Source organism: Acanthochromis polyacanthus, chromosome 7, assembly GCF_021347895.1.
Source record: "Acanthochromis polyacanthus isolate Apoly-LR-REF ecotype Palm Island chromosome 7, KAUST_Apoly_ChrSc, whole genome shotgun sequence".
In the NCBI taxonomy this organism is placed as follows: domain Eukaryota; kingdom Metazoa; phylum Chordata; class Actinopteri; family Pomacentridae; genus Acanthochromis; species Acanthochromis polyacanthus.
Genome location: NC_067119.1, coordinates 42,538,899 through 42,558,778, shown reverse-complemented (window position 1 = coordinate 42,558,778; position 19,880 = coordinate 42,538,899). Strand labels below are relative to the sequence as shown.

The following is a 19,880-nucleotide window of genomic DNA, read 5'->3' as shown; positions in this document are numbered from 1 at the left end:
GCAGCTCCATCTCATCCATTTGGGCACCATGTTGGATGACAAACTGACTTTGGAGGCCAACATGGATTATATCTGCAAAAAAGCCAACCAGAGACTGTTCTTTTTAATAGGCTGTATTGGCTGAACGAGATTGTGTTGGTTCGTTTCACTCAAGTGGATCTACATGAACTCTGCTTTATAAGATATATCTATTGCTAATTAGTACCCAAAAAACGTTTCTACTCACCGTTTCCAGTCATTTTTTAATAATTAGCGTTTTTGTGTCGGTCTTTTTTTTACTGTGGCGTAGTGATATTTACACGGGCGGACTAGGATTTGCAGTGCGTGCAGCAGTTTTTGGTCACGTGGACCAATAGGAGCCGAGTTCTGTTGCTGTGGTATCAGATCAAAACAACATGGTGTCGACTGTATCTACCACAGATACGAGCAAAGATGATGAAAAGACAAGGAAACCGCCTTCAAAAATTACTAAAAAAGGATCGAAACGATGCTATATGCATCTCACAGATGTCCAGGGCGAAGACGTGCAGGACTTTACACGGAAACGGTGGGAAACTTACACAACCTGCATTTAGGCTGGATGCACAAAAGGTCAGAGTCATTCACAAGTATGGTATAAAACATTTATTCAAATACGACAGTGTCTCTGAATATGAAAATATAGATTAATACACATACAAATACGTTGCAGACTCATACATAAGTTTGTGTGCCCTCATGCTGCGGTTGTACTCATGACCACTGATCACCCCACTGATGGATCCTGGGGCAACAACTTCTGACTCAATGAGTGTATCTTGCAATCCTGCATCACCAAACCTTTTTCCTAAAATACCTAGGAAAGACATGCATGTATGAAACTCATCTAGTCGAATCATGAGCCGCTTCATGAAATCGTCATTTTTCCAGCGGATTTGTTGAGCTTTGGCATATACAGCTTGGTCAAAAACTAATACTACCTGGTCCAGTTCTAGCTGATCAGCAACTGCAACACTTCTCTTCAGAACTGTGTTAACAGTTGACATCTCTGTCGGTGAAGCCTCAATGACTGGAAGATATTAGTAGTATTAGTATAGCAGATGGGTGTCAACATGTCATGATATCTACAGGTATGGCTCTAAACTAGACCTTGTGACACAAAAAGGGCGTTACACTTTTTGAAGGTAGTCACCTTTAACAACTAACATTTCAAAAAGAACAAAACATACATAATGACTACTAATACTAGTATCCCAATTTAAAGTACTGAAAAGCAAAAAACCATTTTGACATCACCCATGCCATTTTGAGTAAGAATATCTCAGTAACTACAAATATAACCCTGCTGCTTTTTTGTACAGTGATAGAAGACAGATGGAACTGTCTTGTAGAAAAAATTGGGGTCTCTGGTACCTGTCCCACACTGAGATTTTTTCCACCAAAAATAGCCAATTAAAAATCTCGTCCAAATTTGGGAGCTCATATTTTCCAAACTGAGGTACCTAGAAAGCTCCAGTTTGCTAAGTTATCACACAGGTTTGTGTAGAATGGAACCCAGGGGTGTTAGAACACTTCTACAGGTATCTCTTAATTTTTAGCATTGTTAGCAAGCCCCCATGGCCTGCAGAGTGTAGGGAAACACCTGGAGATGTTTGTGGGGCACTAGCTACATGCAGAGGCCTTGTTTACCAACTCACAGCTCTCTGGTATGTCTAGAGGCTGACAAATAACCACTTAAAGATGAAAAAAAAAAAAACGCTGGCGAGGCTTTTTATAGCCCAAATTCTGAAAATTTCAGACCCCCACAACTCAGAAACTATTTGAGCTACAGGCCTACAATTTTGCATAGAAAGTACTTTTGTGACTATCTAATGGCAAATTTAGGACTAATTTGAAGATGGTACAGCAACACCCCCAAGGAATATCTGGTCATTTCACCTGGAATGACTCTACACAGACATATTGGCCCAACACAGAAGAGCTTCATCTGTCCATTTACATTTACAGGAGAAAGGCCACTCCTCCCAGGACTCAGATGTACATATTCTAGACAGAGAGGACAGATGGTTTGAGAGAGGAGTGAAAGAGGCCATTTATGTTCATCTAGAGCGACCCACTCTGAACAGAGGGGGAGGCCTCAGACACCATCTCTCAGCAACATACGAAGCTGCCTTAAGAGCTCTGCCCAGAAGATTTAACCACTCTTCATTCCTTTCCTCAGGTGAGCCTAAGGACTCACATGATGATGAGTCATAGGTACGGGGCTACTCAGTGGGCCGTTAAATCAACGACTCTCACCAGGCCCTCCTCTATTAGCATATTAATACCTCATTGGATTCAACACCTGTGGTTGAAAGATTTCTTTAGTCCTTCATTAGATACCATCAGCCTTAGCCCCACCTTCACCTCTAGTGGTTAAATACCTGGGACTCTCCAAACTAGTTTTTAGAACTGAAGAAGCCACTTGGATAAGAGACGAAACGTCTTCAAGATCACAAGAATAAGTCCAGTTGCCTGAACTAAACCCTTCACCTTAAGATGACCTAGACGACTGAGAACCTTCACAGACAATATTCACACTGGCTTCTTTGGAATAGAAAAGATTTGTGAGTAGAAAAGTCAGTGGTGATGGACAGGATCTCAAGATGTAGTCATGGTGGGGAGGGTTTTCGGTTTGGGGGCCTCAGGATCACATCTCCGCTTTTTGCGGATGATGTGGTTTTGTTGGCGTCCTCAGACCGTGACCTCCGGCACGCACTGAAGCGGTTTGCAGCCGAGTGTGAAGCGGCAGGGATGCGGATCAGCACCTCCAAGTCCGAGGCCATGGTTCTCTGCCGGAAACCGATGGATTGCTCCCTCCGGGTTGGGGGGGAGTTGCTTCCCCAAGCGAAGGAGTTTAAGTATCTCGGGATCTTGTTCACGAATGATGGGAAAATGGAGCGAGAGATGGACAGGCGGATTGGTGCGGCGTCAGCAGTAATGCAGGCGTTGTACCGAACCGTCGTGGTGAAGAGGGAGCTGAGCCGTAAGGAGAAGCTCTCGATTTACCAGTCCATCTATGTTCCAACCCTCACCTATGGTCATGAGCTTTGGGTAGTGACCGAAAGAACAAGATCGCGGATACAAGCAGCCGAAAAGAGTTTCCTCTGTAGGGTGGCTGCGCTCAGCCTTAGAGATAGGGTGAGGAGCTCAGACATCCGGAGGGAGCTCAGAGTAGAGCCGCTGCTCCTTCGCATCGAAAGGAGCCAGTTGAGGTGGTTTGGCCATCTGATTCAGATGCCTCCAAGGAGACTTCCTTTGGAGGTTTTCCTAACACGTCTGTCTGGGAGGAGACCCCAGGGTAGACCCAGAACTCGCTGGAGGGATTATACATCTCGTCTGGCCTGGGAACGCCTCGGGATCCCCCAGGAAGAGCTGGAAAGCGTCGCTGGGGAGAGGGACGTCTGGAACGACCTGCTTCGCCTGCTGCCTCCGTGACCCCGGATAAGTGGAAGTCAATGGATGGATGGAAAAGTCAGTGGTTAAACTTGTAGGACAAACTTAAGCTAATGTTAGTTTGCAGGAAAGCAAAACTTTTAGGTTGCTATACTAACCAAACATAAAAAATAACATTTTATCAACAGCATTCGTATTTATAACAATATCTCAGCTAAGTAAAATATGATCTTTTCTAAGACAGGTTATCTATTATTACAATACAATATCTGAATGTAAATCAACAGTTTCATGATAACGTTGTGTTAAATGAAAAGTTAAAATACTAGTGAGAGAATTATGACTTCATGGATATTTACAGACAGTTTCAGCTCTTTTCTCTGCTGTACAGCCCACTGCTTTACTCTGAACGCTCTCAGAGCATCATTCCAGATACAGATAATGCACAAGATAAAAGCAGATTCATACTGGAGTTAGCATTGCATTAATCATGATTGGCTAAATTTTAGAGCTTATGAGACAACATCAAATCTTGTTGTGTTTACAACTTGTTTCTGAAGCTTCCATATGGCTAATCTTAAAAAAAGAAGAAGTTATTGCAGCTTTAGTTGACAATATTCTGACAAGCCACAGCTACCAATGAACAAAACAATAGTAAGATATTTTAGTCATTAAAATACTGAAAGAAGTTAGCAGTTATTGAGCTGTGTCTCTTTTCTTTTACACTAGTACTTATTGATGCAACCTTCAGTTCTATTTCATATTGAAACAAATATTAGAAACATCTGAGTTATAACAAAACTGATTTTTTCACATTAATTTCTTCATAGGATTACAGATTTCTTTCTTTTGTCAAAACACAGCAACCAATAAAAACATGACAATGATCCATTTTAGATTTGGGGCGGAAGTTTAAAGAAGCCAATCACTGGACTTTCAGTCAGGATGGTGTAAAACAGGTAAAGTTAACTGTAGGCGGCCACAAAGTTCAGTCTGCAAAGCAGGAATGTTATCTTTTTAATCCTTAAAATTCAGCATTTCTACCTCTCATTAGCAACAAGGCATATTAATTCTAGTTTGTTGGATTTTCAAGTGCTTTTGGCTGGAATTTTTGGGTCATTTTTGGGTTCTGCCTCAGTTTAGCATTGAGATGCACACAGATGAGCAGAAAACAGATGGATTGGAGTTCATTGATTTATTACCTGTTTATTTTTGACCATTATTGTTTAGTTGTGGTTCTTGTTTTAGACTGTCATGAGTGGTAGATGGATATTTTTCTGCCATTTGGTGGTTTTGGGATCAAATTGGAACATAAAGTTTATTTTTTCATACTTTTTAAGAGCACAGGAGCAGACCTGGACTGGACTCTGCTGCCACCTTGTGTAAAACTAAACAAATGTTCTTCAACTAATGTGGAAAACTTTGTGGCACACTCCGGCCACGTACAACACAGCCAGCTAATGTTATACTTCATATATAAAGTGTTGTGTCAGAACACTTCCAGCGTTTTGCTTCCTAACACAACCCAGACTGTTCATTCGGAGACCGCTCAGAATGTCCTGAAATCAAACTCACATGACTGTTGCTGTGGTTCATTTGTGCTTTTATTGTGTGACTTTGATTCCTCAGGTTTCTATAGCAGTGGAGCTTCCAGTGTTTGTGGTCTTTGATCATTGTTTTATTTGTTCCATTGTTTCCCTTTGACTGCCACTGCAGCGCTGTCAGACCTTTCATTCTGAGAAAAGAGGCCACATCAAGCAGTGACTGATGGAGATCAGTGCTGCAGGAACTCACTTCATCTTCTCCTCTTTTAAGTCTCTGGAGCAGAGTTGTCACTGAGCACAGGTTGTCCCAATTTTCCTGAAGGGAACATGATACTGGTCTCCATCACACTTTTACCATTCATTGTCACTGATCATGATCACAGATAGGATCATCAGAATGATTAGCAGTGCTGTTTCTGATCCCCTGCACAGGTATTCTGTGTACTTCTTTTATTATCACAGTTTTCAGACACCTGGAACAGAAGCTCTACCCAGTGCAGGCTGGAATAAACCTTCTTCCTGCATGTCATCTTAATGAGGAATGAAAATATAAGAGAACAGTGAGACAGTTTGCATCTTATAGTTGACATTTTGGGAAAACACATATTCGATCTTTGGTTAGATAAGAGGATGAGCAGACAGCCTGCCTAAGATGCTGTACGTATTTAGCAGAATGTGAACGTGTAGACTTTAAATAAAAGATGAACATTACCTCCATGATGTCCCTACTGGTTCATGGAGCCTCGTTTTGAAGCCTTGAGTTTGGAATTAGACCATAGTTACTTCTGCACTGGTCTCACTGATCAAATCTGCCTGTTTATATATACAGTTCCTTGTGAAAGTATTCGGCCCCCTTGAACTTTTCAACCTTTCGCCACATTTCAGGCTTCAAACATAAAGATATAAAATTTAATTTTTTGTCAAGAATCAACAACAATTGGGACACAATCGTGAAGTGGAACGAAATTTATTGGATATTTTAAACTTTTTTAACAAATAAAAAACTGAAAAGTGGGGTGTACAATATTATTGGGCCCCTTTACTTTCAGTGCAGCAAACTCACTCCAGAAGTTCAGTGAGGATCTCTGAATGATCCAGTGTTGTCCTAAATGACTGATGATGATAAATAGAATCCACCTGTGTGTAATCAAGTCTCCGTATAAATGCACCTGCTCTGTGATAGTCTCAGGGTTCTGTTTAAAGTGCAGAGAGCATCATGAAGACCAAGGAACACACCAGGCAGGTCCCAGATACTGTTGTGGAGAAGTTTAAAGCCGGATTTGGATACAAAAAGATTTCCCAAGCTTTAAACATCTCAAGGAGCACTGTGCAAGCAATCATATTGAAATGGAAGGAGTATCAGACCACTGCAGATCTACCAAGACCCGGCCGTCCCTCTAAACTTTCACCTGGAACAAGGAGAAGACTGATCAGAGATGCAGCCAAGAGGCCCATGATCACTCTGGATGAACTGCAGAGATCTACAGCTGAGGTGGGAGAGTCTGTCCATAGGACAACAATCAGTCGTACACTGCACAAATCTGGCCTTTATGGAAGAGTGGCAAGAAGAAAGCCATTTCTCAAAGATATCCATAAAAAGTCTAGTTTGAAGTTTGCCACAAGCCACCTGGGAGACACAGCAAACATGTGGAAGAAGGTGCTCTGGTCAGATGAAACCAAAATCCAACTTTTTGGCCACAATGCAAAACCATATGTTTGGCGTAAAAGCAACACAGCTCATCACCCTGAACACACCATCCCCACTGTCAAACATGGTGGTGGCAGCCTCATGGTTTGGGCCTGCTTTTCTTCAGCAGGGACAGGGAAGATGGTTAAAATTGATGGGAAGATGAATGGAGCCAAATACAGGAGCATTCTGGAAGAAAACCTGTTGGAGTCTGCAAAAGACCTGAGACTGGGACGGAGATTTATCTTCCAACAGGACAATGATCCAAAACATAAAGCCAAATCTACAATGGAATGGTTCACAAATAAACGTATCCAGGTGTTAGAATGGCCAAGTCAAAGTCCAGACCTGAATCCAATGGAGAATCTGTGGGCAGAGCTGAAGACTGCTGTTCACAAACGCTCTCCATCCAATCTCACTGAGCTCCAGCTGTTTTGCAAGGAAGAATGGGCAAGAATTTCAGTCTCTCGATGTGCAAAACTGATAGAGACATACCCCAAGAGACCTGCAGCTGTAATTGCAGCAAAAGGTGGCGCTACAAAGTATTAATGCAAGGGGGCCGAATAATATTGCACGCCCCACTTTTCAGGTTTTTATTTGTTAAAAAAGTTTAAAATGTCCAATAAACTTCATTCCACTTCACGATTGTGTCCCACTTGTTGTTGATTCTTGACAAAAATTACAATTTTATATCTTTATGTTTGAAGCCTGAAATGTGGCGAAAGGTTGAAAAGTTCAAGGGGGCCGAATACTTTCACAAGGCACTGTATGTGTGAATTGCTGATGAAGACAAAATGAAGCTCCAGCAGTGAATGAGAAGCAGCAGATCAGGACTCTCTACTGCCAGTGATGTAAACACTCAAAAGCTATAACATGAGAAACTTTTCCAACAAAGCTGTCTTAACATTTAGTAGTGGAGCTTTAATAGCTGGAATTAAACTGACAGACATCTTCTGCATTGTGCCCAGCTGTAGCTCCACTGTGACTGGTGACATCTACTCTATAACAGAACATAACGTCCTTCTGACCATTTAACATGACACTTAGCAACATGTGCTGCTCAGTTTAACCAGTCAGAAGAATAGTTACAGATGTCATTGCCATCTGTTAAGGCGGCTCATGCGAAGCTCTCCATTGGATGTCGGTCCAGAAGAGCATTTGGACAGTGTTGGTTGAAGTAACGTTCGCTGTGAGACAGGTAGAACGTCTGAGTGAGGAGCTCATATAAAACAAGAGCATCATTCATTCAAGCCACGTGGTACAACACTACGAGAACTTTGGTCTCAGTCTGCTCTGTCATTGCTGTAAAACGGCTTGTAACCAGCTGTTATGGCTCCAGTGGCATATTGGACTCCCTGGTCACTTTATTAGGTACACTTTGCTAGTAAAAGGTTGGACCCCTTTTACCTTCAGAACTGCCTTCATTCTTGGTGTCAAATGTTCAACAAGCTGTTGGAAACGTTCCTCAGAGGTTTTGGTCCATACTGACATGATAACATCACACAGCTGCTGCTGATTTGTCGGCTGAACATCATGATGAGAATCTCCCGTTCCACCACATCTAAAGGTTCTACTGGATGGAGATCTGGTGACTGTGGAGGCCGTTGGAGAACAGAGAACTCATTGTGATGTTCTAGAAACCAGTTTGAGATGACCTGAGCTTTGTGACGTGGAGCATTATCCTGCTGGAAGAAGCATCAGAAGATGGTCCACTGTGGTCATTATGGGATGGAGATTTTTAGCAGCAATACTCAACTTTAAACCATGATCAGTTGGTACTAAGAAGATATCCTCCACACCATTACACCTCCACCAGGCTGAACTGTTGATCCAAGGCAGGATGGATCCATGCTTTCATGTTTACTCCTAATTCTGACCATCTGAATGTTGCAGCTGAAACAGAGACTCATCAGACCAGCAGCATTTTTGTCCAGGTTTGGTGAGTCTGTGTGAACTGTAGCCTGTGATTGGCTGATTAGTTGTTTGTGTTAACCAGAAGCTGAACAGGTGTACCTAATAAAGTGGTCAGTGAGTGTATGTGTGAAAAGCAAGACACAACCACCTTCCATGTGCAGAAACTTCTGATATCATTACAGAAATCTAGTTCCGACTCTAATTAAAGATTAGTCATATTTCCAGTTGAAGACGTCAGCATCATCCTGACCACTTCAAACCTAATTCCAGGACCCTGTAGATGCTCTGATTTGAGAGGACTTAAAGATATCTTGAACTAGAATTGTGGCTCGTTAGAATTTAACGGTGTGTATTTGAAATTGGACTCACAACTGATCATAATTCAGCTGCAGATGTGTGCAGGCCTATTGTGAATATGTGTAGATGAATGGTAGATATCTGTAATGATGAGCCCCTTATACATCAGTGATTAAAGGAACAAGTGGTGTGACAGCCCTGTGTATTTGTCTAAACAGAGGAACTAATGATATCTGTTCTGCCCGAGGTGCTGAGATTGACTCTGCTAAATCAGTGAGAGGTGGAGCACTGGGGTACATGCTGGCTTCCAGTGGCCTGTCTGGGCTCTCTCTGCTCCTGTTGCATGAGCCACATGCACGATTTGTTTGGGTTTGTTTGTTAGTGCACCCTTCAACACCTTGCACCACCACCAGTTTGAGAACAGAATAAACAGCAGGAGATAGTCCATACAGTGTTAATCAGTGATGGTCAGAGATGCTGCTAGACGTATTTTTATTAGTGGTTAGTGGTTCCTCTGTTTCCTGTGTTTATGCTAAGGAAGCTGTCTTCTGGCTGTAGCTTCAGATTTAACGGACAGACATGAGAGTGTTCTCAGTTATTTTACCAAACTCAGCTAAAAAAATGCTGAACTAATGCATTTCCAGAATTGCCCCATTATGAGTCACCCTGGTTCCAGCTGAGCACCAGATCTGCTGCTTTCCATCACCATTAGCTGTGTGACGTCCTGCAGGTCTTCAGCTCACTGCAAGCTGTTCAGAACATCTGGCAACGAGACAAATTCTGCTCTTCACCGGTTTCACTCTCATGCATCTATGTTGAGCGCTGGGATGTACACTCCCTGCATACTTCCTCCAGATCTGTCTCTACTTCTGTGTTTTGTGGCTTTGATGAACACAGAATTTCATCAACAGTTTGTTATTAAGATCCACTGCAGCAGCAGCAGCAAACACTGGTTTGTTCTTTCTGTTTTCATGTTCTGGCTTGGGTTTGGGTGAATCTATTCATCATCATCTATACCCATCCTGTAGAGCCCATCCCAGCAGGGTTCATCCTCGTCAGATGGTTAAGGTGTTTTTATATTACTTAGATTCCACAGAAACACTATCAGGAGTCTCTGAGATTTCCAGCTGCACCACTGTTGGAGTCAACAGAAGTCTGAGCTCAGACAACCTCACAGGAAAGAAAACCCTTCAGTATATGAGAGCATGAATGAAAAGTAGTTCCTGCAGAAACCACAGAGTAAGAGAAATGAGAGTTTCCACACACAGACAGTTTGTTTCATTAGTTTTAGGAAGATGAACACCGTTTCCATGGTTTCACAGAGAACACTTCAAACAGATGGCATCCAAATGTGATGGAGGCATCCTGACAGATAGTTTCATGTGGACTTCATTTAATAACCAAAGTGCAGCTGACAGATGAGGGAAACAAGTGTAAAAGCAGAAAGTCTCTTTCTTCAGCTGTGTAGAATGCAGCAGCATGAGGGATGAGAAAATGTAAAATTTTAAACATTACGGCACAATTCTGAAGTCCATGCTGTTGAAAGTTTCATGATGGCATCAGCAAGTGGACTCCTACACACTGATCTACAGATCTTCATGTACAACAACCTGAGGAACCAATGCTGTCCACTTACAGGGTGGGACTTCATCTACCATTACTCTCCTTTAGAATCAGTTCATGGTTCACACATGTACCACTGAAGTACTCTAATGTCACAGCTTGCTGTCGTGTAGTTGTACCATGTTTGAGCTGCTGTGCTCCATCTGCAACAAGCAGGAGGGTTGGATGGAGAAAGATCTGCACAGTCTGGTTCTGTCTCATCTATTTTAGGGCAGAGCAACAGTTTTCAAGAAAAAAGAAAGCGGGAACCTGTGATTTTGATGGGCAGTGATGAAGTTTTAGAGATTTAATCAAAGACGGACTGTAATTAAAAACCAACATTTCACTCATCGTGAGACAATAAACTCATTATCTCCAACATGTTTGTGTTGGAGATTTGTTTTTAATCTTCACTTTCATGTCTTAATTCTCTGCCTTCAGGAGAAATCAGAACCTCATCATGTGACCTCACCTGACCTGCATAATGTGATCAGAGATGAAAACTAGGAAACAATGAGTGAACCACAGACACCCTGACGACCAATCAAAGCCGGTCATCAGCTTTACCTGCAGCCCTGCTTCCAGCTCAATGTTCACATCACCATGCTAACATGTCCAGAATAACGATGTAGCCTGGAGATGTTTAGCAGCTAATACGCCTGACATCTTAGTTTGACTTATGCTAGCATGGTAACGTTTGGAGAACATTCTATGAAAGATCAGGGGCTGTTGTCTCCTCTGGGAACCACAGCTAGCTGCTCAGATGATTCTGAATCCTTACAGGATAAATACAGACCTGACCACAACTCCTGATCTGGAAACTGACTAAAGTTTTACTCCATTAAAGTCTATCAGAATAGTAAAATGGGATTTCAGCCACTGATTGGCAGATTTTGTTCTACCAAACATCCTTGTGAAATGCAGAACCATCAGTAAATCTGTATGTGACACACAGTCTATGGTACAGCTTCACTGCTAGGAAAATAACACAGCTTCCAAGACAAATATTCTTTAATTCTTTCAGCAAATAAAGCAATTTTAAATAGAATTTCAAATAAATATGTACATCCACAATAGACAGGCGATTCTTCCACATCACAACAGACTGTCTGTATTTTGTTGATTGGACTCATTTACCCCGATGCAGTGAGCACTTCTCCAGTTTCCCTTCATTCATTTTCTTCTTGAAGCAAAGGCTGTGAAATGAAGTAGACAGGAGTTATTATTAAATGTTCCATCACAGTAAACCTGCTGATCTGTCATCTCGTTTGAACCAGGCTGTTTTCTCACCGTGTAGGCCAGCTCCTCAGGCCTGGAGTCTGGTCTCTGCCACTTCTGGTTGGACAGAATGAGGAAGACCACCAAGCCGAAGGCCACAATCAGAGCTCCTAATGAATTAGCTAAGAGAGCTTCAGGTGGGAGGGCGGCGTACGTCTGAGCTTCAGTGCTCCCTTTTCTGTGGAAAGAAAAAGATATTTGAACAAGAACAGCATTAACATTTGACCTTAAAGGAAAGAATTGAGGCACTCACAGAACAAAGAAGAGCTTCTCATTGATGCCAGAGATGCAGGCGGCGATGCTGAGCGACAGGATGCTGCCTCCCAGCCACACATGGACAGGCTTCAGCAGCTTACGGAGGGATGTGGGGGACCAGGGCAGGAGGAACACAGCCAAACCCGCCACCCACTGAGACACAAGCAGGGAACAGTCAGTGCACGTGACCGACGGCAGAACGTCACCGTGTTTCTGCAGTTAAAGTCGTGTACCTGCATGGCAAACAGAGCTGTAGCTGTGATTCCGATCCAGCTGTGTAAGGAGTACAGGTTGGGGGTGCCTTTGGCGTTGTGGAAACCAAACACAGCACAAAGACCCACTACTGACAGCACCAGGGCCAGGAGCATCAGCGCTGCATGCAGGAGCTTCCAGGGCAGTTTATTCTGCCCCCAGGTCAGAGGGACGCGGTACAACACAGCTCCTGGAGGGAAGACACGCATTAGCACGATCATCCATCCACTGTGAGAGGATCACTGAGCTCCACGGTGTCTGCTGTGGGTCTGGAGACTCAGAGCTTCACTAAACATGCAGCAGCACTATGAGGAACGCTGGACTCCTCTCTGTGGTTTGACTCCTACCAGGAACTAAAGCTAACATTTCTGCTGTCTGTCCCAGCTGTGACCATGACTAAAGCACTGAGTACAGCCTGAACAGACATGTGAGCCACACTAGTCAGCCCTGATGGTCACTTACACACTACAGGAAGGTTTTATTTCTCAGGTTTATGGGAGGAATGACAGATGAAACATTAACAGTGTGAAGCTATAAAAGTCCTGGGTTTGCTCTTTTTAAGCTTTTCTGTGACGCTGTGCTAACTCTGACCCACTAACATGCAGAAAGGTCAGTTAGTGGACCTCCTGAACCACAAACACCACACAATAAATCTTTAACTCCATCTCCACACGTCAAAGTCGACATTCAGGAGAAGAAGGAGCCAGTTATTCATCACAGCCTTCAGTCAGTGAGCACAGACAGATAAACCTTATTAGATAATAATGTCTAGAATGACCACCAACACATTTAAGAGCCACAGAGTTACTCCCTCAGAGAGAAGTCTGAATAATACCACGGCACAGATAATAAACCTGTTCCTGCCTACGTTAACATGTGGAACACAATTCAAACTAAAAAACCTGACGTATCAAACACTTCTCATACGTTTGTGTTTGTTCAGCTGTTCATTTTCTGATCACTTTGTTGTTTATTAGTTATATGAGACTTTAAAGAGGAGCGATGTTGTCGTGATGGAGGAGGAGAGCAGGGTTCTGTTTGGACATGGATGTAAAAGGCTGCTGTTTAGAAGTTATCACCAACTTTAGAGCAAACCGGCTCAACCAAAAAGCAGTTTCTAGCTACAGCTGTGTCTAGTTAAACAGTTCTGATCAGCAGCATTCACAGAGCATCCAGAACAGTCCCAGACAGTCCACACTACGGCAGAGTGAACGTTAAGGAGTGCTCACATCTCCATCCTCCATCATCACAGATAACACGAGGTCCCATTTCTAGAACGGTCTGGCTTCAGAGGGAGGAAGTGGTGACATGTTGTCTGTTCTAGTTTAATACTGGCCTCTCAGTTTGGGAACCACTGCCTCAGACTGGGCTCTGACTTCCTGTACAATCAAATACAAACGTTCTCTTTATGTAAAATCAAACACGAGATCATCATGTGTCTGTATATAAATATACAACTAATTACAGGCCTTATAATTAATTAATTGTGGTAATCACATGTTTGGCAGATAGCAGTATTTGACACAATAAGTAAATATAAATATTGGTTGACAGCTGAATCAATGAATAGATATATGTGTTAAAATGAATATACTTTTAAAAAAGGACATGCAGAAAAAAGTGCTTTTGATGATTTAAAGTCTGAGTTTAGTTCACTTTTTCCTCTGTGTGGTTCATAACATCAGCATAAGTAGAGCAAGGAGCTTCAAAAAGCAGAAAATCCACACATTCATTCTGCTTTATGGTTTCTGGATCTGATTAACGGTGTCATTTCCATGGTTCTTTTTTAGGAATATACTTTTTGTTGAGGCGGTCTATCTGGTCACAGACAGATCTACTAACTGTCAGGAACACTGACAGACGTTTGGTTCCTCAAACAGCCGGGATGTTTCAGGTCATTTACAGTATTTATAGTTTAACATTACACCACGATATTCCCTGTCACAGCTGATTCAACTTGTCTAATATGATAAAACATAAGAACTGCTGTCCTCCATCCACCCACAGCCAGTATGATATTATAACTAAAGCTCATCCATGCGTTAAGGACCAAAAACAGCTTCACTCACTGCAGTTTCACACATGAGCATGTCAGTTCAGGCAGTAAAACGCTTCAGTTTGAATCAGATCATCTGCTCAAACTAGCAGAAGTGTGTGGTTCCTTTTGTTTACTGGATGACTGAAACCACATGAACAGACCAGACTATCCAGCACGTTCACACATCTTCTTTCATTTGATGGGATTTGAGCAGAAATGATAAACAACCAGTGCAGACGGTACCAGAATGACAGCTTCTTCTCTACAAACCCAGACTGGGACAAAATTAAAGCAGATCATCTGCAGGAAGAACAGAAGTGAGAAGCAGAAATGAAAGTGTGAATGTGGTCAGTCACCGTTGCCGTACAGCACCACCAGACCCGCCACCATCAGGACGGGGTGCCAGTTGAACTGCAGAGCCGAGCCGTCCCAGGCGAACCCGCCCCTCCACCGTGCGCTCCACACACACACACACACCAGGCTGGCCAGGCTCAGAGCCAGGCCCAGCAGGAAGCTCAGGTAGAAGATCACGGTCTGCCGCATCCTGGAGGCGCCTGCAGACTACAGCAGCAGAAGAACACATCATCATCTGACACAGAGGAGCCAGACTCAGTCTAGTTCTGGTTAAACATTCAGCCCAGCCTGATCTCCAGTAAAACCACAGCATAATAACCTGTAAACAGCTCCTAACGGTTCCTTTGGTTTAGTGCAGAAATGTTCACATTTAAGGAATTATCTTTTTACTAAACATCATGAACAACCTGAAATTTATTAAGAAAAATACGTTCAGTTTCATCAGCATTCATCCTCAGTTTATCATTTCCTCATTACAACTTCCAGATCAGAGTGTCTACAAAGGAACACAACATTTAGTCACCTGGAGCTGAACCATGGAGGATTTACTGGAGGATCAGAACCACAAAAGTCAGACAAAAACAGACAAGAAAACAACAAAACAAGACAAAATAGTACAAAAATGAGACACAAAGCAACAAAATGAGACAAACGCCACAAAACAAAATAAAGAGACATAAAAGTTTTTTAAAAAGTGACAAAAACAAGAAACAAAACAACAAATATAGCAAAACACAAAATGACGAAAACAAGACAAAAAACACAAGCGAGACAAAAAAGAAACACAAAACGACAAAAACCAGAAACAAAACAACAGAAAATTAGACAAACGACAAAAGTCAGACAAAAACCAACAAAAAACAGATAAAATATTACAAAAATGAGACAGAAAACGACAAAAGAACAAAGAACAATCTACTATTTTACTTTAAGATCCAAACTACTTTTCATGGTCTAGAAATTATTTATAGTTTTATTAACTGAGAATCTGCAGTTCTCAATAAATAAAACTCTGTCATTTTTCCACTTTGAGGGCCGGATTGGACCCTCTGGAGGACCACTTTTGGCCCACGGGCCTCATGTTGAACCCTCTGGTCTAACAGGTTCAGGTAATGCCCAGGAAGCTCTAAGCTGTGATAAAATGAAGGCTTTAAAGAGTACAAAATCTGGATTCAAGCTGCACTTTACAAATATCAACTCAATTTACTGACAGCAACAAATAAAATGACTGCAAAACTGTGAAGAAAATAACATGAAAGCACAATTTAACAGCAGAAGCTCTAATAAAACGCCACAGAGAGGGCTGGTTCCTCTCAGTGTTCCTCATGTGCTGGATGTCTGATAATGATCGCATACCATGAGGCTCCTTACCTTCTCCACAGCTGCTGTCACACTGATAACACTTCCTACTCTACATCATGCAGGAGCTTCTGCTGGTCTCATGACCCTCTGGCTAAAGTGTGACTGACTCACAGCTCTGGGGGAGGTCACTTCGTGTTTCTGTGGTAGAGGGAAGGTCTCACTTCCACATGGGCCCAGGTGTGAGAGGGGGAGGCAGTCAGAGCCCTGCTGCATCTAGTCGCTGGAAATCACATGCAAAGTGGCAGAAGAGGAATCAGAAGCAACACAGAGAAGTTCCTGTCAAAAACACAACTCCTCTGTGACTGAACTCACCCACCCATCCATTTGACTTGTAAAACTACTCGGATAACTAACTCTGACACCCGAAGCGTGTTTTTATGTACACCGAATTAAAGAATGCAAAAGACAGATTCGCTTAGAGTCTTAATTTGCGCTAAAACAGGTGCGTGTTATATTTTACAGCAAGGTCAAGTTAAGTCTCCTGTTTTTTACGTTAAGTCTTGTATAAAAAGTTACGTATCTGTCCTTCACATTAAGGTCTGGATTTAACATGTTTAAGGAGCTTACAGCTTTCTGCCTGATCTACAAACACTCCACACGTACGAAGAACCTGTAAAATGCCTAAAAACAACCCGCTGTTTACAAGTAGAAGGCTTTCAGACCAGGAAGAGATATTTACCGAAACATTTCCTTGTAGTAGCGCAAGGCCTTCTGGGAAATGTGGTTTTATTACTTCTGCTGGTCCAGCACTCAGCACCGTGTCTGCCCTTTTATTATTATCAGTAATGTATCTATCCGTCTATCTATCTTCAAACTTAACATTGCATTGTTATTCATTAGGTAAATCACAAACTGGAACAACTAAACAGTCCTTATTTACATGTATTACATATAAATCTTAATCTTCTGTATGACTTCCTGTGGTTCTGATAACAGCTGTATTGTTGCTGCCGTTGTTTTTATGAGCTTTTCAACTCTTTAAATCTCTTTTGTTTTTGAGTTCCAAAAAGTTTCTAGCTGTTCTCAGAGATTTGCTTTGGATGAAACAAATTAAAATTGTTTGTTTTTGAATTAACTAAATCTCAGATCTGTTCAGTAGGAGTCTAGACTTAGACTTTGCCAGTCCATCAGTTCCAGAACTCCAGGTTCATTCTTCTTGGTCCAGTAGTTTCTGCTCAGCTCTGAAGTCTGTTTTCTGGTCGTTGTCTTCTTGGTGTATGAACACACGACCATCAGGTTCAATCCAGAAGGGATTCCATGATGCATGATGTTGTGGTCGACCTTCTTGTTTGTGATACCATCCGTTTTAACTACCCTGCCCATGCTGTTTCCACAAAAGGAACCCCATACCATACTAGAATCTGGGTGGGTGTAATCCATCATCATCAAAACATTCTCCAGCTTTTCAGTGGACATAAAGGTGCTGACTGAAGAGTTCAAACTTGGACTCGTCCATCCAGAGAACCTTCTTCCAGTCATCTACAGTGCAGTGTTTGCAGCATATTTTAGGCGTTTTTGGATGTTTGAAGCCTCAACAATGTCTTCTTTGCAGCTGTTCTTCCCTTTAAGTCTTGCTCCTTCATTCTGGAGACTTTTCAGATTCTGATCTAGAAGCATTAATCTCCACCTGAACATCAGCAGTGGTCTTCCTTCTGTCTCTAGTACTTCAGATCTTAAGGTTCCTCACATCTGCTTCAGTTAGCTTCATTTTCAGCCTGTTCCTTGGTGTGTTTTCTAAACACCAGTCTCTGTAATCCAGTCCAAGGCATACTGACCACACTGAACACTTTATGTGTCAAAGACCATCCAGCATCATGAAGGGCTTTAATTCTGACTCGGTCTTTCTCAGTGAGTTCTGACGCTTCACCATGTTGAACAGGAGTGAAGAATTTAAGACAAGATTAACTTTATTGATCCCGCAGTGGGGAAAGTTCACCATTACAGGCAGCTCCGAAAGAAAAAGTATAAAGGCAGTACAAGAATAAATAAGAATAGAACAAAGTGCAAAGCAGCTTACACTGTGTGGGGGTCTAAATCATTTGTTCAGCTCTGTACATGTCCTACATGCTGTGTGGTCGCTGTGGTCACCATGACACATGAATGAAAACATAGGAAAGAAGGACCCCTATGGAAGGAAAAGGCCTGCAGCTGACCTGATGTGTAGTCTTTGAGCTCCACCTGGAGGCAGCATCAGCCAGCATCTATCTGCTGTCCACAGTCTGCTCTCTGACAGGCTGCTGTCACACAACAAGCAGACCTAAATACTGACAGTGCTGTTTTTGGCATCAAAAAGCAGAAACAAACTTTTCTGGTGTGGCTGCTCTATTTCAGGAATCATCTGTCCGAAGTAGATGCTACAGAATGACAAATGAAAGAACAAAATCATCAATGTTTCATTGAATTTTGGGGAGAAATTTGATGTCACATATAACAAAGTACAAAGTGAAGAATGTAAAATGGACCCAATTTTAAACACAAAGATTCCATAAACCCCATTTCTGGATTGCCATTATAGATCTATTTGGAACTTCAGCATCAATTTTGAATAGAAACATTCACCACTTTGCTGATTTGCTGGTGGAGCTGCAGAGTGCTATAGTGGTTAGTTCTGTCACCTCACAGCTAGAAGATCCCGGTTCGTGTCCCTTCCTTCCTGGGATCTTCCTGCATGGAGTCTCCATGTTCTCCTGTACATGTGTGGCTTTTCTCCAGGTTCTCCAGCTTCCTCCCACAGTCCACAAACATGCTGAGGTTAACTGGTGATTCTAAACTGTCTGTAGGTGTGAATGTGAGTGTGATTGTTTGTCTCTATGTGTAGCCCTGTGACAGACTGTTACCTGTCCAGGTGAACCCTGCCTTCACCCTCAGTCAGCTGGGATAGACTCCACCCCCATAATGAGGATTAAGCAGTGTATGGATGGAGGATGGATGATGGAGGGATGTTGGTCTACATTTCTGGCAGCTTGCTAAAGAAACATTACATTTTCGATGAAAAGCGTCATGTAAGTTAGTTAAACCAAAACAGTGAAGTCCCTCCACTGGACTGTGTGAGATTCAGTGCATCTAGAAACACATATCGTCAGTACTAGAGTTACTCAGGGACATCCAGTAAATACAGATTAGTTCTGCAGTAACCTGGTCCCTGTACATCTGTACATGAACGCAGCATGCCAGTATTCAGACTCCTCTCCTCTCCTGACTGTATTTTAGAGCCGTGTTATCATTTGAACTGCAGAGGCAACACTTTCCACTGCTAACTTTTTCATTTTCTCTGAATATGACAAAGTGGGACTTGATTGTAAACATGCATTGATGTGAAGCAGACCTGCTCTGCTGATCTACAGTCTGTTATAACAGCTAAACATGTACCAGTTAAACATTTAAGATGGTGTCTGGGCCACTAGGTTTCTCTAATCCTCCACACCAACCACCAACAGCAGCGTTCTCATTTACATGACATTTAAGGAATGAGGCGTGTGCACGTGAAGGTTCTGGTTCCGGTCCCATCAGTGTGATCCAGTGGCTCCTACAACATTACCAAACACATTTTCACATCATTAAATCACCACAAACTAGTAGCTGCACTGAATTTGGAGACTTGGGGCCCCTGAAGTTCTTGTGTGCATAAACATGTTTGATTTTGCAAATGTACCTTAAATTCTACATTTGGTTGCTTTGTTATCTGACTATGATGTTGTTCACTACTAAATGACATTCCACTGGTTTGGGAGCGCATATGGGGCATATTTATCATCCTGAATGGTTTGTAAAGTGCTCTTTCTCTGACTGGATTACTTATTTTTTAACCAGTGAAGTGAGCAGAGCAGTCAGAAGCAGCTCTCTGCTCCATAGAACATCATATGACTCCTCAGGTTCTCTGCTC

The 19,880-nt window shown here is 42.4% G+C and overlaps 1 protein-coding gene across 4 annotated transcripts; it reads right to left on the bottom strand.

Annotated features, from left to right (window-relative positions):
* Positions 1–11,451: 11,451 nt before the first annotated feature.
* LOC110961327 (lysosomal membrane ascorbate-dependent ferrireductase CYB561A3) lies at positions 11,452–16,736 on the bottom strand. 4 transcript variants are annotated; one of them, XM_022208905.2, is made up of 7 exons: positions 16,677–16,736; positions 16,109–16,217; positions 14,638–14,842; positions 12,225–12,433; positions 11,990–12,144; positions 11,749–11,914; positions 11,452–11,654 (listed from the first exon to the last, which is right to left on the bottom strand). In XM_022208905.2, the coding sequence occupies exons 2-7, from the start codon at positions 16,208–16,210 to the stop codon at positions 11,628–11,630; spliced, it is 864 nt and encodes a 287-aa protein (XP_022064597.1). In that variant the 5' UTR covers positions 16,211–16,217; positions 16,677–16,736; the 3' UTR covers positions 11,452–11,627. The 4 variants fall into 4 exon arrangements, with proteins under 4 accessions (XP_022064597.1, XP_022064595.1, XP_022064596.1 ...); XM_022208903.2 differs by having other exon boundaries at positions 16,565–16,682; XM_022208904.2 differs by lacking the exon at positions 16,677–16,736 and adding an exon at positions 16,310–16,536.
* Positions 16,737–19,880: the final 3,144 nt, after the last annotated feature.